A 23,040-nucleotide genomic window follows, 5' to 3' on the forward strand; every position below is an offset into this window, starting at 1 on the left:
ACAGCAAGAGTATAACCATCAATAACGGGGGAACCCTGACATCTATAGGAACGAAGTACCAGCTCCTTATCTCTGAAGTTAAGGTATCTAGCGATTACCGAAGGGGGTCTAGAAACATTGGTGGATCTCTCCGGTCCTTATCGGTGTGCTCGTTCAATACTCATGGGAGGAGACATCTGGGTTATACCTAAGGCATTATTGAGATCATTTTGTAGATATTCAATTAAGGCAAACCCCTTCACATTTTCTGGAATACCTAAAAATTTAAGGTTATTTCATCTGTTCTTATTCTCCAAATCATCTATCTTATCTAGAAGAGCCTTAATGGTATCTCCCTGTAAGGCAGAAGATGATTGGAGAGTCTCTTCTACATCTATCTTCTACATCGCTTGTGCGTTGTTCCACTGCACCTCTATTTGTGAGACCACTGACGTAAGGGTGGAACTGAATTATTTAAGTTGTTGCTCCATAAGGGGTTTAATGACCAGCAACATCTCCTGGGCCGCTGCCATAGCAGATGGGGCGGCCAAAGGCACCGAGTGCTGAGTGCCCCCACCCGAGGCCAAAATGGGTGACATTGGGTGGGTGATAGAGGGGCAGGAGAATTAGAGGGGGAAGATATTGTGGAAGCAGATCGCTTTACCTTGGAGACAGTGGGCCTAATTCAGACCCGCTCGCAACCGCTGAGCGCTCGCAAGCAGGTCGATGTTGGCCCAGTGCGCATGCAGTTCCAGGAGTGTGTGGCAGTTAAGTGCTGATATAGCTACAAATGTGTCCTCTTACATCATTGCCGATTGTGGTACAAACGTGCACACGCATCGCACCATGTGATTACCCGCTGCAGTATACGCTATGGTATGCTATGGTGCGCAATGCGATTGCACCATGCCATCCTATGGAGTCGCGGGTGCGAATGCAGTGCGTGTATCCGCTCGCGGGCGCATGCCTCGCTCCCTGTGTGGTGCGACTTGCTGCGTACAAATCAAAGATGCAAGAGGACATAAGTGTACTACACATTATATTTGAGAGGCCCAGAAAATGTAGGTGCAGGTGTTTTGTATGTCTTAAAATAGGGCACAAAGCATCTGAATGTAAACTGAAGAATGTGAATTCTATGCAAACATTGCAAAGTAAAAAGTGCAACAACAAAGATGAGTCAGCTTTAAGTGTCAAAGAAAACTTTGTTGATCTATTTACTCGGGTGCAATTAGACATTTCAGCTTCAATAAAGAATAGTTCATTTTACTGAACACGTGTGATCCTATAACAATCGAAGGAATAGAAAATGAAGTGCTTAGAGCAACAAAAGATGGGAAAGTCACTACTCATTTGAATATAGGAACTAAACTAAAATCACAGAAATCCAAATGTGCTTACCTGTTATGGGGACAAACCTCAAAGTCCAGGTCACAAAAGGAAAGTGCATCTTTCGGAAAAAAATAGGGCTTGTAATAGCAAAACTATCTCAATGCTTGATAATATTCAGTTGAAAATACTATCGGACATGTTGGTAAAACAGATTGTAATATGTCAACTATCAACCCATGCATGTGGTCTTCCAAACTCACTGACAGGTCCCAGTAAGGCCAGAAGGGAAAATAATGTTGGACACATGGTCAACACAGCCTAAACTAGTACAACTGTGACACCTACCAGTGTGGCCAAATTGGTCATGATTGGCCAGCTTGTGTTATTTCAAGATATGCAAAAAAACACTGATATGCAACATTAAAATAGCAATGTCTCAGAAAGGCTACTGTACCTTCTACATTCTTATAAAGTCCCAACCAGAACGACCTTTGTCTGTCCTGGAATGGCTCAAGATGGTGGAATATGAAATCTGACTCAACCGAATCTTCAACTGAAGCTAAATTGGCTCCTAAAAAAAAAAAAAATCCCAAATATTAACACATAATACATTTTACAGGGCATCATTTTGCTTACCTAGATATTTTAACTCACTGGATGGTACCTGCTCTCAAACAACAATAAATACATTTGTTTTTACAGATGTGTCCTCGCACATCTTTACTTCAGTCACGCCAAACAGCCCCTCTCTGCGCGCAAGATCCTGTGAGACTCTGCTAGCGCCGGGCATCTGTTTTGCATCTTTTTCTTGCTGAAAATACGTCTCAGTCGCAATGTGATGTGACTAGGATGCAACAGGAGACTGCTGATTAATTTGATAAGTGACACTTGTTTATCTGCGTGCGACTGAGAGCCTGATTCAGCAAGGAACGCACAGTTGCAGACGCATGCAACCATCCGCTGCGAGTATATGCTAATAAATGCATATGCACGCAGAATAAGGAGACGCCTAGCAATACACAATACCACCCACTTCCTTTAACGTGAGTTCTGTTATACCACTCAAGACAGCGGAAACATCGGTAACATTGAGAACCATCGAACACATTAGCATAATAGTGGTTGACCTGACTTCACACAGGATTTCTGCCACTTCCTGCGTGGAACTAGACCTCAGGCTTCGTCCGTCGCCACAAGGGCTTATATATGCACACCCCTAAAACGCCGTCCAAACACACAGGCCTGTGTTTGCCTGACCACCCCCCACAAACAGCACTTCCTGTAACTCACTGTGCTCTGGGTCTGAGTAGCCTCTGCAAACGCAGTTCCCATCGCAGTAGCTAGTCCGTGCACGTACAATGCGAGGCAACAATTGACCGATTGCGTGCGCCTGCATTCATGCATTACTTGCTGAATCAGGCCCTGAGTCTCTAAATCAGCATACGAAGGGCTATGATCCGATGGCCGCTGCTTTTTACCACGACAAGTTCCGTCTACAGGCTCAGTCACAGACAGATATACAGATATACAAGTGTTGCATATCAAATTAATCAGCAGTCTCCTGGTGCGTCCTAGAGGTATATTGACTAAAGTTCGTGTTTTTAGACGTGGTGATGTTGCCCATAGCAACCAATCAGATTCTAGCTATTACCACCTAGAAGGTGCTAGATAAATGTAAAGTAGAATCTAATTGGTTGCTATGGGCAACATCTCCATTAGCAGACCCCGGGGTTATTCAAAGCCATCATATCCCAATACCTCTGAGAGGACCGCGCTATTTAAGCTCACACCCAAGGGTGATAGTGGGTTTATTGTCAACAAAAGGTATCAACGATTGGCTAGAATGTAAGAATTTTATACGTATTTTTAAAAACCAAAGCAAAATAAATTACAATGGTATTTATACTAATATATGGCCTTATTGGTCTTTTGTGTTGGGTGTTTTCCTTGGTCAGTGGGTTTTTTCCAGACCAACAACATTACATATTTGGTTAAGAAAAGACTGTTTCTAAACATTCTATGATCAACTCTGGGAAAAAGAAGAATTACATACAACATATATAATAAGATCGAGTGTGTTTTCAAGAACTTCGACGGGAGATTCTAGCGCCTTCTGGTTCATTGCTTGTGAATTATGCTATTTGGATACCGACTAACAGGGACACCTTTGAAAAAGCTGCACTTTGGGGCAGGGAAACGCGGTAGGGCCACCAAGGATCATCACCCCAACTTTTCTATACTGCATATAGGAGGAACCTTAAAGGACTATTGCACAATCCTAATCATATGGAGCCTTATAGGACCAGCACACTGGGAGTAAGCCTGCATATTACAATTTGGGACATTACCATATATGAACACCGTATCTTTTGAGGACGCAGACTATTACCGGATGATCAACATCTAAAAGGGACATCCCTCTTTCGGTGATTATTACAATCTATATACAGCGGACTATCCTATGGTGTTTATTTTGGCATCCTAAGTGTTTTTCCTTCAGGAGCTGTGCATATTCAAGCAAAGTATGGACTAAAAGTTGTGGGTGAGATCAGTGTTCTTTATACTGAACAGAAATACATTTTCTGTATTTTTTATTCTTTGGCACAATAATTTATGTATATGAATAAATTGTATATTTTTGATATCTAGACGCTGGCTATACCTTGTCTTTATCATTTTTATGTTCTAACATTTCTAGCGCTACTTTTGTTTATTGTATATTAGGGGTGAGTGGGTTCGGACTTCTGAAATCCGAACCCCCCCGATCCGAGGCCGATCCGAGTCAGGCTCGACTTTTCCCGCCTGACTCGGATCTGAAATCGAGGCAAAACGTCATCATCCCGCCTTCCAGGTCTCGCGGGTTTTGGATTCTATATAAAGGTACCTGCGTCGGCGCCATTTTCTCACTTGGCTGTGGACAGTGAAGAGGGAGGGTGGGAGTTAGGGCTGGCTGGGCTGTGTAGTGTAGTGTAGTGTTGTGCTGCGCTGCTGTTGTCCATAGGGGCTGTGTCCACTCCTCCAAAGTCCATAGGGGCTGGCTGGACTGTGTTGTGCAGTCAGTTGTCCATAGGGGCTGTGTCCACTCCAAAGTCCTGTGCAGTGTCCCAGTCCTAAAGGGGTGCTGTAGTGTTGTCCAGGGGGTGCTCTGTCCATCAGTGCAAAAAAAAAAATATATATTTTTTCTGTGTTTGTGAATTGTGTGCGCAGTAGCCGCACGTGCATCAACAAAGTAGCGCCAAGCGTGCGCCTGTGTCCCATAAGTAAAAGGCCGGCTGGCTTGTCCGTTAAAGGGTGCTGTAACCCCCAAAGTGCGCTCCACAAAAAATAAAACATTTTCCTTTTTGTTCTGTCTTTGTGAATCGTGTGGGCTGTAGCCGCACCTGCATCCTCAAAGCAGCAGCGCCAAGCGTGCGTCTGTCTGTTAAAGGGTGGTGTAACCCCCAAAGTGCACTCCAACAAAAATAAAATATTTTCTTCTGTGTTTGTGAATTGTCTGCACTGTACGTGCATCCTCAAAGCAGCAGCGACAAACATGCGTCTGTGTGTTAAAGGGTGGTGTAACCCTCAAAGTGCGCTCCACAAAAAATAAAAAATTCATCTTTTTTTTCTGTCTTTGTGAATTGTGTGCACTGTAGCTGCACGTGCATCAACAAAAGGAGCAACGCCAAGCGTGCGCCTGTGTCCCATAAGTAAAGAGCCGGCTGGCTCATTTCTTAAAGGGTGGTGTAACCCACAAAGTGCACTAGTCTCCAACAAAAATAAAAAATTATTTTCTGTGTTTGTGTGCGCCTTAGCCGCATGTATATATCAATATAACATAAATGGAGGACCAAAGTTTCTCCAATAAAAATAAAATAGGGAAAGATCAAGAACCACTTCTTCCTAGTGCTGAAGCTGCTGCCACTAGTCATGACATAGACGATAACATGCCATCAACGTCGTCTACCAAGGCCGATGCCCAATGTCATAGTAGAGGGCACATACAATGCCAAATGAGAAAGTTCAGGAAAATGACCTTAAAAGAAACATTTAAATCATCTGAGGAGAAACATAAACTTGCCAATATGCCATTTACGACACGGAATGGCAAGGAACGGCTAAGGTCTTTCCCTATGTTCTTAACTAGTGGTTCAGCTTCACATGACGATGGAAGCCCTCCTCCCGCTAAAAAAAATCAAACGAGTTAAGTTGGCAAAAGCACAGCGAAGAACTGTGCGTTCTAAGAAGATATATTACAAATCCCCAAGGAGAGTCCAAGTGTGGTGGCGGTTGCGATGCCTGACCTTCCCAGCACTGGACCTTTCCACCATTTGCACGCCCCCTGCAAGTGCTGAAAGGAGCACCCACAGTCCACTTGCTGATATGCAAATTGAAGATGTCACTGTTGAAGTACAACAGGATGAGGATACTGGTGTAGCTGGCGCTGAGGAGGAAGTTAGCGAGGAGGATTCTGATGGTGATGTGGTTTGTTTAAATCAGGCTCCGGGGGAGACAGCTGTTGTCCGTGGGATGAAAAAGCCCATCACAGTCATGCCTGGGCAGAAGACCAAACATTCCACCTCTTTGGTCTGGCAATATTTCTATCCAAATCCGGACAACAACTGTCTTGCCATATGTACCATATGTAAAGGTGAAATAAGTAGGGGTAGGGACGTTAACCACCTAGGAACATCCTCCCTTATACGGCACCTGCAGCGCGTTCATAAAAAGTTACTGTCAAGTTCAGAAACTTTGGCTAAGACCGTAAGCAGTCCAGGGACACCTAAATCCCGTTGTCCTGTTGTATCAAAGCGCCTGCAAACCACACAGTCAACTCCCTCCTCGTCAATTTCCTCCTTAGTCAGGATCAGAAGTAGTCCTGCAGGCCATGTCACTGGCATGACTGACTCTCCTATCCGGGATTCCTCCGGAGGATCCTGCATTGCTATGCCTACTGCTGCCGCTGCTGCTGTTCCCAGAGAGTAAGTAGGAACACCACTACTTTTACTAAACAAGTGACCCTCCAACAGTCCTTAGCGAGGAGGATGAAGTACGACAGCAGTCCTCCTGAAGCAAAACGTATAAACTGAGGTCTTGACTGCTATGTTGGTGTTAGACGTGCGTCCGGTATCTGCCATTAGTGCAGTGGGATTTAGACAATTGATGGAGGTAGTGTGTCCACGGTTCCAAATCCCATCTAGATTGCACTTCACTAGGCAGGCGATACAGAGACTGTACAGAAACGTCAGAAAAAGTGTCCTCAGTGTCCTGAAAAATGCGGTTGTACCCAATGTCCACTTAACCACGGACATGTGGACAAGTGGAACAGGGCAGACTAAGGACTATATTGACTGTAACAGCCCACTGGGTAGATGTATCACCTTACGCAGCAACAACAGCAGCGTCACCAGTAGCAGCATCTCATAAACGCCACCTCGTTCCAAGGCAGGCTACGCTGTGTATCACCGGTTTCAGTAAGAGGCACACTGCCGACAACCTCTTAGAGAAACTGAGGGAAATCATCGCCCAGTGGCTTACCCCACTTAGACTCTCCTGGGGATTTGTGATATCTGACGCCACCAATATTGTGCGGGCATTACATCTGGGCAAATTCCAACACGTCCCATGTTTTGCTCACACAATAAACTTGGTGGTGCAGAATTTTCTGAAAAGCGACAGGGGCGTGCAGGAGATGCTTTGGGTGGCCCGAAAAATTTCTGGCCACTTTCGCCATTCAGCGACTGCATGCCGAAGACTGGAGCACCAGCAAACACTCTTGAACCTGCCCCGACATTACCTGAAGCAAGAGGTTGTGACGCGGTGAAACTCAACCCTCTATATCCTTCAGAGGATGGAGGAGCAGCAAAAGGCCATTCAAGCCTATACATCCACCTATGACATAGGCAAAGGAAGGGTATGCACCTGACTCAAGCGCAGTGGAGAATGATTTCCGTGTTGTGCAAGGTTCTCCAGCCCTTCGAACTTGCCATACGTGAAGTCAGTTCAGACACTGCCAGCTTGAGTCAGGTCATTCCCCCCCATCAGGATTTTGCAGAAGCAGCTGGATAAAGTGAAGGAGGAGCTAAGATGGAGCGATTCCGCTCTGCATGTGGGACTTGTGGATGAAGCCCTTCATTCGCTTTAGCAGGATTCCAGGGTGGTCAATCTGTTGAAATCAGACCACTACATTTTGGCCACCGTGCTCGATCCTAGGTTTAAAGCCTATGTGGTGTCTCTCTTTCCGGCCGACACAAGCCTGCAGAGGTGCAAAGACCTGCTAGTGAAAACACTGTCAGCTGAAGCGGAACGTGACACGTCAACAGCTCCTTCTTCATTTTCTCCTGCAACTGGGACAGCCAGGAAAAAACTTAGGTATCCTAAGCAACCCGCTGGCGGTGATGCAGGGCAGGCAGTACCAAGTTTGGACATCTGGTCCGGACTGAAGGACCTGGCAACAATTTCTGACATGTCTAATGTCACTGCATATGATACTGTCACCATTGACAGAATGGTGGAGGATTACATCGGTGACAGCATCCAAGTAGGCATGTCAGACAGTCCGTACCTGTACTGGCAGGAAAAAGAGGCAATTTGGAGGCCCCTGTACAAACTGGCTCTATTTTACCTGAGTTGCCCCCCCTCCAGTGTGTACTCTGAAAGAGTGTTTAGTGCAGCCGGGAACCTTGTCAGCGAAAGGCGCAGGAGGTTGCTTCCACAAAATGTGGAGAAGATGATGTTCATAAGAATTAATTATCAACTCTTCCAGGGAGACCAGCCTCCAGAACCTACAGAGGGACCTGTGGTGGTGGATTCCAGCGGGGACGAATTAATACTCTGTGAGGATGAGGATGTACACAACACTGAATCGGATGAGGAATCGGTGGATGAGGAGGATGAGGACGACATCTTGCCTCCGTAGAGCCAGTATGTGCAGGGACAGATTAATTGCCAGCTTGTTTTGTGGGGGCCCAAATGAACCAATCATTTCAGCCACAGTCGTGTGGCAGACCCTGGCGCTGAAATGATTGGTTTGTTAAAGTGTGCATGTCCTGTTTATACAACATAAGGGTGGGTGGGAGGGTCCAAGGACAATTCCATCTTGCACCTCTTTTTTTTCTTTGCATTATGTACTGTTTGGGGCCTAGTTTTTCAAACTGCCATCCTGTCTGCCACTGCAGTGTCACTCCTAGATGGGCCACGTGTTTGTGCCGCCCACTTGTGTCGCTTAGCATAGTCATCCAGCTACCTTGGTGCAACCTTTTGGCCATAAAAACACTATTGTGAGGTGTGAAGTGTTCAGAATAGACTGGAAATTAGTGGAAATTAAGGTTATTGAGACTAATAATAGCATAGGAGCAGAAAAACCCACAAATTCTGTGATTTTAGCTGTTTTTATGCTTTTTTTTAAAAAAAAATACAGATCCAAAACACAAAACCCTGAAACCAAAACACGGAAGGGTGGTTTTGGCAAAACCAATCCAGATCCAAAACACGAAGAAAGATCCAGATCCAAAACACGAAAAGTGGCCGGTGCACACCCCTATTGTATATATGTATTGGTAGGGAGTGACTATCCTGCTTTTAGTAGTTGCTTGGACAACATACTCATATCAGCGCCTGTGTAGCATCAATTGGTGCTTATTTCTGTTTTGCTGTATAAGCACCGTGACTCCTTGAGCAATAGCCCTCTGTGTGTATAAGCACTGTGACTCCTTGGTCAATAGCCCTCTGTGTGTATAAGCACCATGACTCCTTCGGCAATAGCCCTCTGTGTGTATAAGCACTGTGACTTCTCTCTGTGTGTATAAGCACTGTGACTCCTTGGGCAATAGCCCTCTGTCTGTATAAGCACCATGACTCCTTGGGCAATAGCCCTCTATGTATACAATCAATGTGACTCCTTGTGCCGTAGCCCACTATGTAAAGTACTGTGACTCTGCTGGCCGTACACCACTTAGGACCCAAGGACAATTCCATCTTGCTCTACCTTTCGCTTCTGCCACTGCTCTGTGGTAATGTTTCATAGATGTGCTTTAAATTGCGGTGTCAGTGTCGCTGCTGTCGCTTAGTAACCAGCCAGCTCATTGCAACCTTTGGCCAATAATGGTGCTAACAATTTTGTGAGCTGTGAGGTGGTCTAAATTAACTATAAAAGACTGGAAATTAATGTTATTGAGGTTAATAATTCTCTAGGAACAAAAAAAGCCCAAATTATGTGATTTTAGTTTTTTTTGTAAATTTTTGTAAAATATCCAAATCCAGTCATGGCAGGTTTGGCAAATCCAAATCCAAAGCCGGACGACGAATCAGAGCCAAATCCAAATTCAGCCAAAATGGCGCACATCCCTAGTTCTTAATTACATTGGCTGTATGTTTGGGGTTGCTGTCCTGCTGCAGAATAAATTTGGAGCCAATCAGACGCCTCCCTTATGGTATTGCATGATGAATAAGTAACTGCCTGTATTTCTCGGCATTGAGGACAGCATAAATCCAGACCAAATCCCCAACTCCATTTGCTGAAATGCAACCCCAAACTTGCAAGGAACCTCCGCCATGCTTCACTGTGCGCGAACCAGTCACTGCGATCGGGACTGCGATCGCAGTGACTACGCAGACCCATCACAGAGTGACTGACAGGAAGTACCGTTTGGGGGAGGTGATGGTGGGTTGGTCGCAGAAACAGAGGTGTGCCAGTTCGTTTCAATGCCGTTGCCGGGGAGTGCATAAATTATTCACTGCGATGGCATACGCTGCTTGCACTCTCAGTCTCGTACCGGAAGATTAGCAATTTTTGAATAAGATAGACCTTGTGTGCAAGTGTGTGTGAGGCTCTGATTGTACTCGATGTTACTGATGTTTTCGCAGTCTTGCAAAGTATTACAGATGTGTGTAAGCAGGGGTTAAAGTGGGCCGGAACTGGGTTCTTCCATCACTTCCATTTGGAGAAGGAACCAGTTCCGCCTCCTCCGACCCACCTTAGCTCGGCACCGCAGGGAGGCTCCATTTGCTGGGTGCCCGCTGAGATATTGTTACCAGCGGCGCCCGCTCCCTCCCCGCAGGGCCAGCCGGAGACTGGAGCTCACCCCTGAGCTCCGGTTTCCAGCTCCCACTGTGCACTATGGGAGAGACGTCAGCTCCCGCAGTGCACTATGGGAGGACGTCATGACATCTCTCCCATAGTTAGAGGAGCAGCCACCCGGACCAGATGGCAGCAGATGCGGGAGCGGAGCTTAAGGTAAGTATTAGTTTTTTTTATTTTTTATTAAGCGACTTCACTATAGGGGGCATTACTCTGGGCACTACTACTGGGGGCATTACTCATGGGACTTTACTATTGGGGGCATTACTATTGGGGCATTATTCAGGGGCACTACTACTGGAGGCATTACTCAGGGGACATTACTCAGGGGGCACTACTACTGGTGGCATTACTCAGGGGGCACTACTACTGGGGGCATTACTACTAGGAACACTAGTACAGGATGATTACTAATGGGGGCATTGCATAGAGGGCACTCCATAAGGGGGGCTCTGCATAAGGGGCACCACTACTGTGGGCACTGCAGGGGCACTACCACTACTGGGGGCACTGCATAAGGGGCACCTCTGCTGAGGTCACTGCATAAAGAGCACTATTTATTTATTTATTACCAGTTATTATATAGAGCACACATATTCTGCATCGCTTTACAGAGAATATTTGGCCACTCACATCAGTCCCTGCCCCAGTGGAGCTTACAATCTATGTTACCTATCACATGCACACTAGGGTTCATTTTTTTTTGTTGGGAGCCAATTAACCTACCAGTATATTTTTGGCGTGTGGGAGGAAACCGGAGTACCCGGAGGAAACCCACGCAAAGACAGGGAGAATATACAAAGGCAGTAATGCTAACCATTACACCATCTGTGCTGCCCAGATGTGCTATAGTGCTAGCACACAATAGTGTGCTAGCACTACTATTGTGGGCACTATTACAGGGGGATTACTAATGGGGGCATTGTATAAGGGGTACTAGCACTACTGTGGGCACTGCATAAGGGGCACTACCACTACTAGGGGCACTGCATAAGGGGCACTACCACTACTAGGGGCACTGCATAAGAGGCACTACCACTACTGGGGGCACTGCATAAGGGGCACTACCACTACTGTGGGCTCTGCATAAGGAGCACTACCACTGTGGGCTCTGCATAAGGGGCACTACCACTGTGGGCACTGCATATGGGGCACTAACTACAGTGGGCATTGCATAAGGGGCACTACTACAGTGGGCATTGTATAAGAGGCACTACTTCTGTGGGCATTGTGTATAAGGTGCACAAGTGTGAGCATTGTGTAAAAGGGGCACTGCTATGTGTCATACATGAATAAGGGACACTACTATGTGGTGTAATGTGAATCAAGATTATGCTACTGTGTGGCGTAATTTGAATTGGAAATACTATTGTGTGACCCCACACCTCTTTCTATTGAGGCCACGCCCTTTATTGAAAAAGCACCAAAGGGTGGCGGTGAGTTCCACCAATTCTCTAGGACCACTTTAAGCACTGTGTGACAGGGGCCCTATAGATATTACTACTGCTTACCAAACTTTACACATTCCACGGATGATTCAGCCCAGGTTCTGGAGAAAGAAAATTCAAAATGATAGCAATGGCCACGGAAGGGTATCCAGGCCTTAGACTCTGATTCTGGGCATTTTCCAGGCTTTTGTGGTGGTTCCGTGGGAGCAACAGCTATATGCATAAATAAGTACATATAATTAGTCATAGCTTGCCTTTACCAGATGTGCTTTTACTGTAATCTAAAAATGGACTATATAGTATGAGCTTAAGGCCTGATTCTGCAAGGACTGCAATTGCAAAGCTGCACGCAGGCACTGACAGTCTGCTGACAGTCTATGTGCGGGATTGAGGACCCGTTCTGCACATGTGTGACTGTTTTAGTGACTGTTTCTGTTTATGAATTATAGAGCTCTAAGCTTTTAGGTTATTTTAGCTCTATGAACTGTTCATAATGCTCTAATTAGCCACAGGATGCTATAACCTTATGGCAGCTTTAGTGTTCTGATTGGCTACAGGATTCTCTAGCTCTGTGATGGTCCCAGTGATATCATGCTCTTTGCCTGTGGTATTTCTAGTGCTCTGATTGGCTGCCGAATGCTCTTGTTCTGTATGCCACTGTGCTCTAATTGGCTACAAATATTTCTAGCCCTGTAACAGTTTGAGTGCTCTGATGCTAGTGCAGGATGCTTGAGCCCTGTGATAGATTCAGTGCTGTGATTGGCTGCAGGATGCTCTCACATTTTCAGTGCTTTATTTTCTACAAGATGATCGAGCCCAGCGACTGTTTCAAGGCTCTGATTGGCTACAGGATGCTCTATTCTTGTAACAGTAAAATAATGCTGTTATTGGCTACATGATGCTCAGGGGCATTTCTAGAAAGGAGGGGGCCCATGTGCAGTCTCTGACATGGGTCCCCTCCTCTCTTTCAGGCGTCCGGCAGTGCACTGAGCTGTGAGACCAGAGCTGGAGTTATAGACTCTGGGCAGTAGAGTGCGCCCAGAGTATATAGAGGATGCGCTGGTCACTGGGAAAATGGCTGCGGCGGCCATTCTCCCTGTACTGCGCATGCGCAAATGATGGGAAAATGGCCACAGCGGCCATTTTCCAGTTGTTTTAACAGCGCCGGACCCCCGCGCTGACGTGGGACTCCGGAGAGGTTAGTAATTCTATGGGTGCAGGGTGTGCATTGCGGGGCTCCCCTGGACACAGGGGCCTGTGTTCCCCGCACACCCTGCACTCATTATAGATACGCCCCTGATGATGCTCTATCCTTGTAACAGTAAAGGTGCGTATCCACTAGCAGATAGTGGAACGACAGTACGATCACAACATTGTAATTGTACAGACATTCCTCTTCTCTTGTAGTGCCTACACTGAACTATTTGTCATTCAGTGTAGGAACCCTCCCTCATCCCTGAACATCATGAATCTTTCGTTATCGGCAGAATGACCAGCATGTTCAGGCGATGACTGATGTTGGAAACGACCAGCGGGAACGCGCATCGCTGGTCGTTTCCGACATTTTCATGCCCGATTTGTGCACGATTAACGAGCAATTGAACGATAGCGATTTCATACAAATGCTCATTTTAAATCGGCAAGTGGATACCCACCTTAAGAGTACTCTTATTGGCTACAGGATGCTCTAACCCTGTGACAGTTTCAGTGCTCTAATTGGCTAGATTCAAACAGATTTAATTGTCTGACTATACATAAAGTTTTCTATGGATTATGAGCATCTTACCTTTGGATTGCTTACAAATTGAAGCATAATTCTCATCACAAGATATTGTCTTCCACTGACTGTCTACATCCATATAAACGCAGGCGTTGTTCTTCTTCGGTTCCTCAGCAGCCCATTTTGTGTATCGAAGCCTCCAATTATCAATCCACCTATACTGACTGTCAGTCTGAAACAACATTGGAAACTTAAAAATGTAAAATTGGACTTTTCCCATTTGTTATACAGAAGCTAGAGATTAGTTTGCAGTATCAGAAAGGTTAGGTGGCATTTTACTAAACTGTGATTACTGATTTTAAAATAAAGGAAATAAAACCTGCCGCCTAGACTGTCATGTAATCTAATCCTTATTTACTAAACTGACTTCTAGCAAAGATTCACATCGCTGGCCACTGCAGCTGACTTTTAGATGGACAGTTTCAGTATTTGCTATGGCAGCTGGCCCTGCTCCTAAAGTAGGGGTGGGCAATAAGAACCTCCCCCCCAGCTGTTGTAAAACTACATATCCCAGCATGCCATGCCACAGTTTTGCTATGTGGCCATGCTAAAACTGTTGCAAGGACTGTTGGGATTTGTAGTTCAACAACTGCTGGAGAGCCGCTTATTGCCTATCCCTGTGACCTTAAGCAATGTCAGTTCCAATTAGGTAGTTCGTTCAATTCAGTAACAGGAGGGAGGCAAGGGAAGGGAAGGGAAGGAATCCACAGCCAGCTGACACTTCACTGCATTGAAAATATGACGCATCATTTTGATTTGGTGTCTAGTCAATGTAGGAAGGTCTAGGGGAAGAAGAATATATTTAGGATCATATGGAATAGGTGTGGATAGTAAATGTGATACAAGGCCAATTACTTATTTCCACAGATCAACTATCTTGGGACAGGTCCACCATATGTGAAAGAAGGAGCCCTCAGTAGCACAACCTCTCCAACATCTATCTGATGTGCCAGGATACATTTTGCTCAATTGAGCAGGCACATAATACCATCTATATAATAGTTTGGATGTATTCTCTTTTATCTTGACACATATTGAGCTAAAGGCAGCATTGTCCCAGATCTCAGTCCATTTCTCATCCTCTAAAGAGGTACAAAAGTCCACTTCCCAGGCCCTTTCGTGAGGATCACGTAGTGATAGATTCCACAATTACCATTGTATATAGAGAGAGAATGAATCCTCAGTTTGAGGAACGACTCAAACGTAAAGCCTCAAAAGTGGAAAGGGGTCTATCTGGAGTGAAAGTGTAAAGTTGTAAAAATGGAAAAAAAGACCTAGAAGGAAGAGCTGACTCCTCCTGAATCTGGGAGAACCGGGGAAGACTAGAGTCCCTAGTGATATAGTTTAAATAAAGGATGTTTAGCTCCTTTCATTGGCAAGAAAAGGTCTTGTGTTTACCTGGAGGAAATAAGGGTTGTGAAACATGGGACAACAGGAGAAGGGCTAGGGGCCAGGCCAAATTTCTTGTTAGCATAGTGCCAAATAGATAATGAGCGGGAGGCTATCGGGTGAGAGATAACGTTCTTAGGCTGATGAAACCTCGGAAGCCATGGAGAGACCCAGGGTATCAGCCTCAATAGCAACTCAAACCTTTCTAGCACTGGGGTTACGCCATTGCACACAATGGGCGAGTTGCGCAGCAAAATAATATTGTTTAAAGTTAGGAAACCTAGCCCCCCGCTAAGTGTAGGACCTTGAAATAATTTTAATTGTACTCAAGGTAGTTTATTCGCCCAAATAAATAGTGAGGAGTGAAACTGCAGAAATGTAAAAACAAAGGAAGGTACAAAAATCTGGAGGGTCTTGAAAGAGGTAAAGGATCCGACGAGCACGTTCATTTTCGTTCACTCTGCCTATCCAAGAAATAAAGTGTTTAGACCAGGAATTCAGATCCGATAAATTTTGCCTGAAATAATTGGTGATGCTGATGCATTAGGAAAATACCTAAATGTTTAATTTTATTTGATATTTTTGTTTATGCCAATTAAATGGAAAAGAAGCCTCTAGAAGGTCTTTAGTTGGTCTGGGAAGCTAAAAGTAAAGCACTTTTTATCTGCCTGAATAACCAGAGTAAAGGTAAATTTCAGCACGGAGAGGTTGCAGAGAGAGAGCCGATTCCCAAGGGATAATATAACATCGTCTGCATATAATGCAATTTTATGCTCAGAAGAGCCAGCTTTTATTCCAATCTGAATTATTTTGAATCCTAGCGGCCAGGGGTTCCATGACTAGAGCGAAGATTAGAGAAAAAGAGGACATCCCTGTCTGGTGCCATTGGCAATTCTGAAGGGGGAAGAAGTAGTGCGATTGACAGTGACTGTAGCAGTAGGAGATCGATAAAGTGCAAGTATACCATCCCAAAATTTTCCAGAAAATCCCATTTTCTGGAATACCCTAAAAACGAAGGGCCAAGATATATACGGTTGAAAGCCTTCTCAGCATCCAGTGCCATAATTAGAGAAGGAATTTTCTGGTCATTAATAGAACGACAAACAAGAAAAAGCAAGGCTATTTGCTGGGGCACACTTGGATGATAATTCATATGAAAATATAATAATATTTTGAGACATAACTTTTATTAAATATCCCTATACTTAAGGAGGTATCCACATATGACATAATCATTTAATCAGAATATGATTATAAATAATAATCTGTGGTGTTTAACTCAAACACCAATTGTTTGTTTGTTTTTTGTTTGTTGTTTGATGTCCAATTTAGGCTTTGGAAGCACCACCAACATCATAAAATAGTATACAGCTTAATATGTAGGATGGTTGGTTAGTTATTTAATCAATATTTAGTCTTATTCTTATTGGGCTCTGGGCAGAATCTCCTCATTTTTTTCGTCATTAATAGAACGAATCAGGTCTATAGCTCTCCTAGTATTGTCAGATGTCTGACGACCTGGAATAAAACCCACCTGATCCGAGTGGACTAGGTGGGTAAGAAGAGGAGCTAACCGATTAGCCAGTATTTTGGAGTAAATTTTCAGATCTACATTTAGCAATGAGATCGGCCTATAATTAGAGCAATGCATGGGTTCACTGTGGAATTTACACCGATATCAGCTTGAGTGGAAGCTGGAGCAAAAGACGCACCCCCTAATACATTATTAAAAAGGGATGAGAGGTGGAGGGCGAGGTCCATCACAAATGATTTATAATATTGTGCTATAAATCCATTGGGACCCAGGGCAGCCGAAGACCGCATAGACTTAATAGCAGTCATTGTCTCTTCTATAGTAATATCCTCATTAAGCAAAGGAAAGTTGGGAATCCAACACACATGGTAAAGAAATATTCGACAGATATGAACAAGCTCCCTCAGAACCAGTGGAGGAAGAAAGGAGGGGTTCCGGTAGGTTATAAGGAGAGTTCTAAAAATACCTAAACTCCTCTACCATCACTGCGGGGTCATATGTAAATGTACCTAGTCCGTGGGAGTACAGTTTATCCATTGTACTTGAAGCTTGCTTAGTCCTCAATTTATTAGCTAGGAGGGTGTCGATTTTATCCGCTTTGTCATAAAACCGTTGATGCAGATTTTGTAATATGGCTGCACCCTGGTGAGATAAAAGGGCATTCATCTGCCCTTTAAGGCAATCAATCTGGGAGAGAAGAGAAGGCTTGGGGGAGTGTTTATGTTGGTCTAGCAGATTCGAAGGACAAGATTTCCTGGGATGCCTTTTTTCGGACAGCTGAGACCTTGGCCTCGAATGGTGGCCTTATGGGCTTCCCAAATAATTCCAGAATGAATTCCAGAAAGAGTTAAGGGGTGAATAATCTAGTCGCCATTTACACATCCCTCGTGGGGCCCTTTAGTTATCTAAAAGAATATAAACCCCTGGGTGGTCAGTCGAAGTAAACGGACTAATGCACGCATCTGTAACTAATCAAGCTATCGGCTGAGAGATGTGGCTCATATCAATACGGGAGTAATGTTGATGTGGTGCGGAGAAATGGGTGTAGTCCCTAGCTGAGGAGTGTCTAAGGTGCCAGGGATCACATAAGTCAAGCTGTTTAAGGAAAGACATAAGGGCAACAGAGGCTCTAGACGGTGTCACCTCTTTCTTGTTTTTGGGGGAACCAGACTTATCTAGAAAAGGGTCGAGGATAGTGTTGAAGTCCCCTCCCAAAATTATATTATTACAAAGAATGGAAAAATTGTGATTGGTCTTGATTAAGGTCAAATACTGAAACAAGGGTAAGCACCTCCGTACATAGGTTGCCTATCACTATTAGATAACGTCCATCCGGGTCTGCAATTGTTTTAGTATGGACAAATGGGATGTTACGGTGAATCAAGATAGCAATCCCTCACTTCTTACAATCTGTGGATGCAAAAAAGGTCAGATTGAAATGTTTACTTTGAATTTGATAGCGAGAACCGGTGAAGTGTCTCCTGCAGAAAGACTATATCAACCCTCTCTCTCCTACAGCAGCCTAAGGTCACTAGGCCTAATTCAGCATGCTAGCAGACGCACACATCCGTCCGCTGCGAGAATATGTTAATCAATGCATATGCCCGGAGACCGCAGCACACGAGCAGATGCCCATTCACATATTAAGCCGCCCATCGTGCACTGCGATGCATACGCATGCACAGTGCGAAAACATTGGTCAAGTGTGCACATTTGCTCCTTTGCGTTCCTTGCTGAATCAGGACCACAGAGCGGTAGTGAATCAGGCACCTTATTCCCCCAGAAAACGAACGCAATTACGCACACAATTGGCCAATTGTTACCTTTCGTGCATGCGTATGTGACTGCGATCAGAGTGACTACGCAGACCCATCACAGAGTGATTGACAGGAAGTGCCATTTGTGGGACGTGATGGGGGGTGATTAGCGAAATGCAGGCGTGCCAGTGTGTTTGAACACTGTTGCATGGGCGTGCATAAATTATCCACTGCGATGCCTTTCGCAGCTTGAGTACTCATAACATGCAATGAAGTTTGCAATTCATGAGTAAGGTCAGAGCTTGTGCAAGTGTGCATGAGGCTGCGATGGTACTCAATGTTACTGATGGTTTCGCAATCTTGCTAAACATTACGGATGTGTGTAAGGTAAGGTGGGCGGCCCTATGCTGTGTGCAACAGCATAGCGAATACAATGGATTAGCATACTATCGCAGTCAGACTGCGTGCGTAATCGCTATTGCAATCACAGTGGCGATTGGTAATGAATCAAGCCCGTTAACATTTATAGATAATAATTTAAGAGCCATGGAAAAATACCAATGAGATTAAGAAGATGCAGAACAATGAAGAGATACCAAAAGACCACCAAAGGTCAGCCCCAGAGAAGAGAGCAAAATATAGAGTAGAAAAAGAGAAGAATAAAAAAGAGAGAGCTAAAGAAAGCAACAGAAAATGAGAAAATAATAAGAGAAAAGTGCCCAATAGGGCAAAAACCCTGCTAATGAGGGTCCGTAATAAGGACCGCCACAAATACAAATAAACTGAGAATGATAGCAGATAAAAAAGGGTGCTTGGGGGTAGTGGTATGAGAGCACAGCATGACCAGTTTGTCCTGGTCCCCAACTAGTCGGACTAAACAAAGTATTAAATATAACCCCTTGGGGAAGGGAAACAAAATGTCACCTCAAAGGAGGGTCTGTACAAAGAGGGAGTAGGGGGGAAGGGAAGGGAAAGTGTAGGGAAGGTAAAAGGTGAGGAAGGGAAAAGGGGAAGCAAAATTTTTAGGACATTACAGACAAAGAAAAAATTATACGTAAAATAGAAGAAACATATAACCTAATGCAGATAATGCTTATACAGAGAGAAATACAGAAATCGCAAAGAATTTTGTAGGACTGATAAGGGTAAAGAACAAATACCTATGTAACACCTATAGAGTGAAACTGAAAATAAATAGACAATACCTCTCTTAAATAGTAGACATAAACAGTATATAATATATGACAAATAAAAATGCTGTAGTAGATGAACAATAAACCTATAAGAAAACTGTAGAGAACTTTACTACAGTAAATAATTCTAACAGGGACTAGAGATCCCTATAGTACAGGCATAATGCCAAAGGGTGGTATATGAAACCACTTGCAGTGAGTGGAAAATCCAAAAGCTGAGTTCCATATTCAAGTGGGAGCCCCATCCCCCCATGATGATGGGCCACTCATGTCCACTCCATCAGGGTTGGTCTGGAGCGCTGGGGCTTAGGTGAGATAGGGTTGATGCTAAAGTCTTTTCCTTTAGCATTAGTGCCTATCCCATCTCATTATAGGTTATTGCAGTAGAACTTTTACAACCTATTTTTTAATCAAAAGTAAAGCAGGGGGACCGATATTTCTGACCGGCATCACAGCTACACCATTTCCCTTACTCATAAAAGCAGTGAAATCGTAATAGTGCAGGAAGGAATAGCACGGGTACCCTAAAAGGTATTGTGCAGGAGGGAATAGCAAATGTACCCTAAAAGGTGCAGGAGGAAAAAGTAAGGGTATCCTATAAGGTGCAGGAAGGAATAGTAAGGGTACCCTATAAGGTGCAGGAGGGAATAGTAAGGGTACCCTATAAGGTGCAGGAGGGAATAGTAAGGGTACCCTATAAGGTGCAGGAGGGAATAGTAAGGGTACCCTATAAGGTGCAGGAAGGAATAGTAAGTGTACCCTATAAGGTGCAGGAAGGAATAGTAAGGGTACCCTATACGGTGCAGGAGGGAATAGCAAGGGAATCAGACAATTTTAGGGGCATATTGTTTTAACAATATCTCCTTCCTGTTCTTATGACATCTTAATACATCTGGGTTACCTTTACCATATGTGTCCTTGTTATTCTAATTATCGGTGTTCCAATAACACAGCCTTGTGTACTCCCTTGTGTTCCTATACTATATGTTACGATCAGGGGCAGTGTAAGATAGGAGAGGGCCTGTGTGCAGACTCCATGCGGGCCCCCTCCTCTCTGGCAGCGCAGTACTCTGGCTTTGTGCCCGTGCCATGTTCCCGGTGACTTCTCTACAGCGCATACTGCACTTCAATCTGTGGTAAAATGGCTGCGCCGTTTTCTCTACGATTTCAGAGCAAGCCAATGAGCGACTCTGGAGTGGTAAGTATACTTATATGAGTGAGGGTGTGCAGTGTGGGTCCCCTTAGACCACAAACACAGGGGCGTAACTAGGTATTTGAAGGCTCCATAGCAAAAGTTTGTAAGGGCCCATATGTACCACCCAATGGTGAGAAAATATATAGAACACTTGTAACTGACAAGAAAAATGGGCCCTTCTCATCTCTGGGCCCCATAGTTACTGCACACCTTGCACCTATGGTAGTTACGCCCATTCACACACATTATACTGTAGTTACGCTAATGGTTACAGGATCCTCAGACATCCAAAATACTGATGTCTACAGAAACTATGGGCCTGATTCAGACCCAGACGCTAAGCTGTGCGCTCTCGCACCCGAAAGGGTCGAGTATGCAAATGCCGCCATCGCACTGTGCAGTATAAGGACGCCCTCTATGTATTAGAGAGCGACGGCAGAATGATCGCACACCGGTATGAAGATGCAACCTTTCCGTCCTAGCACACATCATCTCCAAGAAGTGTATGAATAATCAGAACCATCAAGAGTCATCGGAGCTGCACGCAGCGCTTGCATGTAGACCCTACCCCACCTTAAGCACTGTGATCAGTGCTGGCTAAAATACAACCAAGTGACGTGTGCAATGATGCTAATTATGCACACCCATAAAACTCCGTTTTGACACCCAGACACGCCTGCGTTCACAGCACCACTCCTCCGTACACAAGCACCTTCCCCTGTTATCACCAACCACCCTGTGACCCATCTGTCACTCAAAGTAACGCTCAGTCTTTGTGCCATGAGCGCACGACTCCCGATCGCAATGTCTGGCTTGTGCACGCGCACTGCGACTTATACACATGCGCAGTTTGCAACAATCGCCCGGCAGCGATGGTCTCAGGATGCTTTACTGTTGGCATGACACAGGACTGATGGTAGCGTTCACCTTTCCTTCTCCGGACAAGCGATTTTCCAGATGCCCCAAACAATATGAAAGGGGAGTTATCAGAGAAAATAACTTTAGCCCAGTCCTCAGCAGTCCAATCCCTGTACTTTTTGCAGAATATGATTCTGTCCCTGAAGTTTTTCCTGGAAAGAAGTGGCTTTCTTTGCTTCCCTTCTTGACACCAGGCCATCCTCCAAAAGTCTTAGTCCTCTGTCATGCCAACAGTAAATCATCCTGAGACCATTCATGTGTGGGGTTGCTTCTCAGCCAAGGGAGTGGGATCACTCACACTTTTGCCTAAGAACACAGCTATCAATAAAGAATGTACCAAAACATCCTCCAAGAGCAACTTCTCCCAACCAACTAAGAACAGTTTGGTGACGAATAGTGCCTTTTCCATCATGATGGAGCACCTTGCCATAAGGCAAAAGTGATAACTAAGTGGCTCCGGAAACAAAACATCGAAATTTTGAGTCCATGCTCAGGAAACTTCTCAGACCTTAAGCCCATAGAGAACTGGTGGTCAATCCTCAAGAGCTAGGTTGACAAACAAAAACCTACAAATTCTGACAAACTCCAAGCATTGATTAGGCAAAAATAGACGGCCAGCTGTCATTATGTGGCCCAGAATTTAATTGACAGCATGCCAGGGCGAATTGCAGAGGTCTTGAAAAAGAAGGGTCAAAACTGCAAATATTGACTCTTTGCGTAAACTTAATGTAATTGTCAATAAAAGCTTTTGAGACTTATGAAATACTTGTCATTTTACTTTAGTATACCATAGTAACATCTAACAAAAAGGTCTAAAAACACTGAAGCGGTAAAAACTATGTGAAAACCAATACTTGTGTCATTCTCAAAACTTTTGGCCACGGCTGTAGATATGACAGAAACTATATTTACATACTGTACTAAACCCTGTACTAATGCCAATTGTTGTTTATTTATTTATATTTATTTATTCCAAACACCAATATACTGTATATATTCCAAACACCAATGCACCACTATATTCCATACCCTCAATGCACTAACACAGCTGCTGTCCCTATTAGACCCTTTGCCAGCACTGGGTCAAAATATCCATTTAAAACAACAAAATAAAACAACAAGGCAGGAGGGCACTTATTAACTATATATAAGGACATTAGTTATATGAACAAGGAGTTGTTCAATTTCACTAATTGTTAATATGTTTTTTTTCTAAAACCACTTGGGGGTATCCAGATCATGTCTTTCTTTAGTCCATCTTTCATTAGTGCGTGTGTGAGGGTCAATCCATACAAAAAAATCTCAGGTTGGCAAAATAGTAAAAAAAAATGTTTTTTCTCAAGTCAAGGTCCATATGGATTGACCCGTATGTACAAATTATATATTTATAATAAGACATGTGTCCGAGTCCATATCAATTCTGTTTTGCTGCTATTGGACAGTGTATAAGAGCTTCTGTG

General features: G+C 44.4%; 1 protein-coding gene across 1 annotated transcript in view; it reads right to left on the reverse strand.

The window, feature by feature from the left end:
- LOC148517457 (macrophage mannose receptor 1-like) overlaps positions 1-23,040 on the reverse strand; it is a 273,872-nt gene that overhangs the window by 21,972 nt on the left and 228,860 nt on the right. Inside the window, exons 25-27 of the mRNA XM_088478603.1 lie at positions 13,601-13,766; positions 11,878-12,027; positions 1,763-1,879 (exon numbers count right to left, since the gene is read on the reverse strand). Coding sequence (XP_088334729.1) covers positions 1,763-1,879; positions 11,878-12,027; positions 13,601-13,766 — 433 coding nt within the window. The remainder of the gene's footprint in view (positions 1-1,762; positions 1,880-11,877; positions 12,028-13,600; positions 13,767-23,040) is intronic.

Source organism: Taudactylus pleione, unplaced genomic scaffold (assembly GCF_031769625.1).
Source record: "Taudactylus pleione unplaced genomic scaffold, aTauple2 ptg000216l, whole genome shotgun sequence".
Classification (NCBI taxonomy): Eukaryota; Metazoa; Chordata; class Amphibia; order Anura; family Myobatrachidae; genus Taudactylus; species Taudactylus pleione.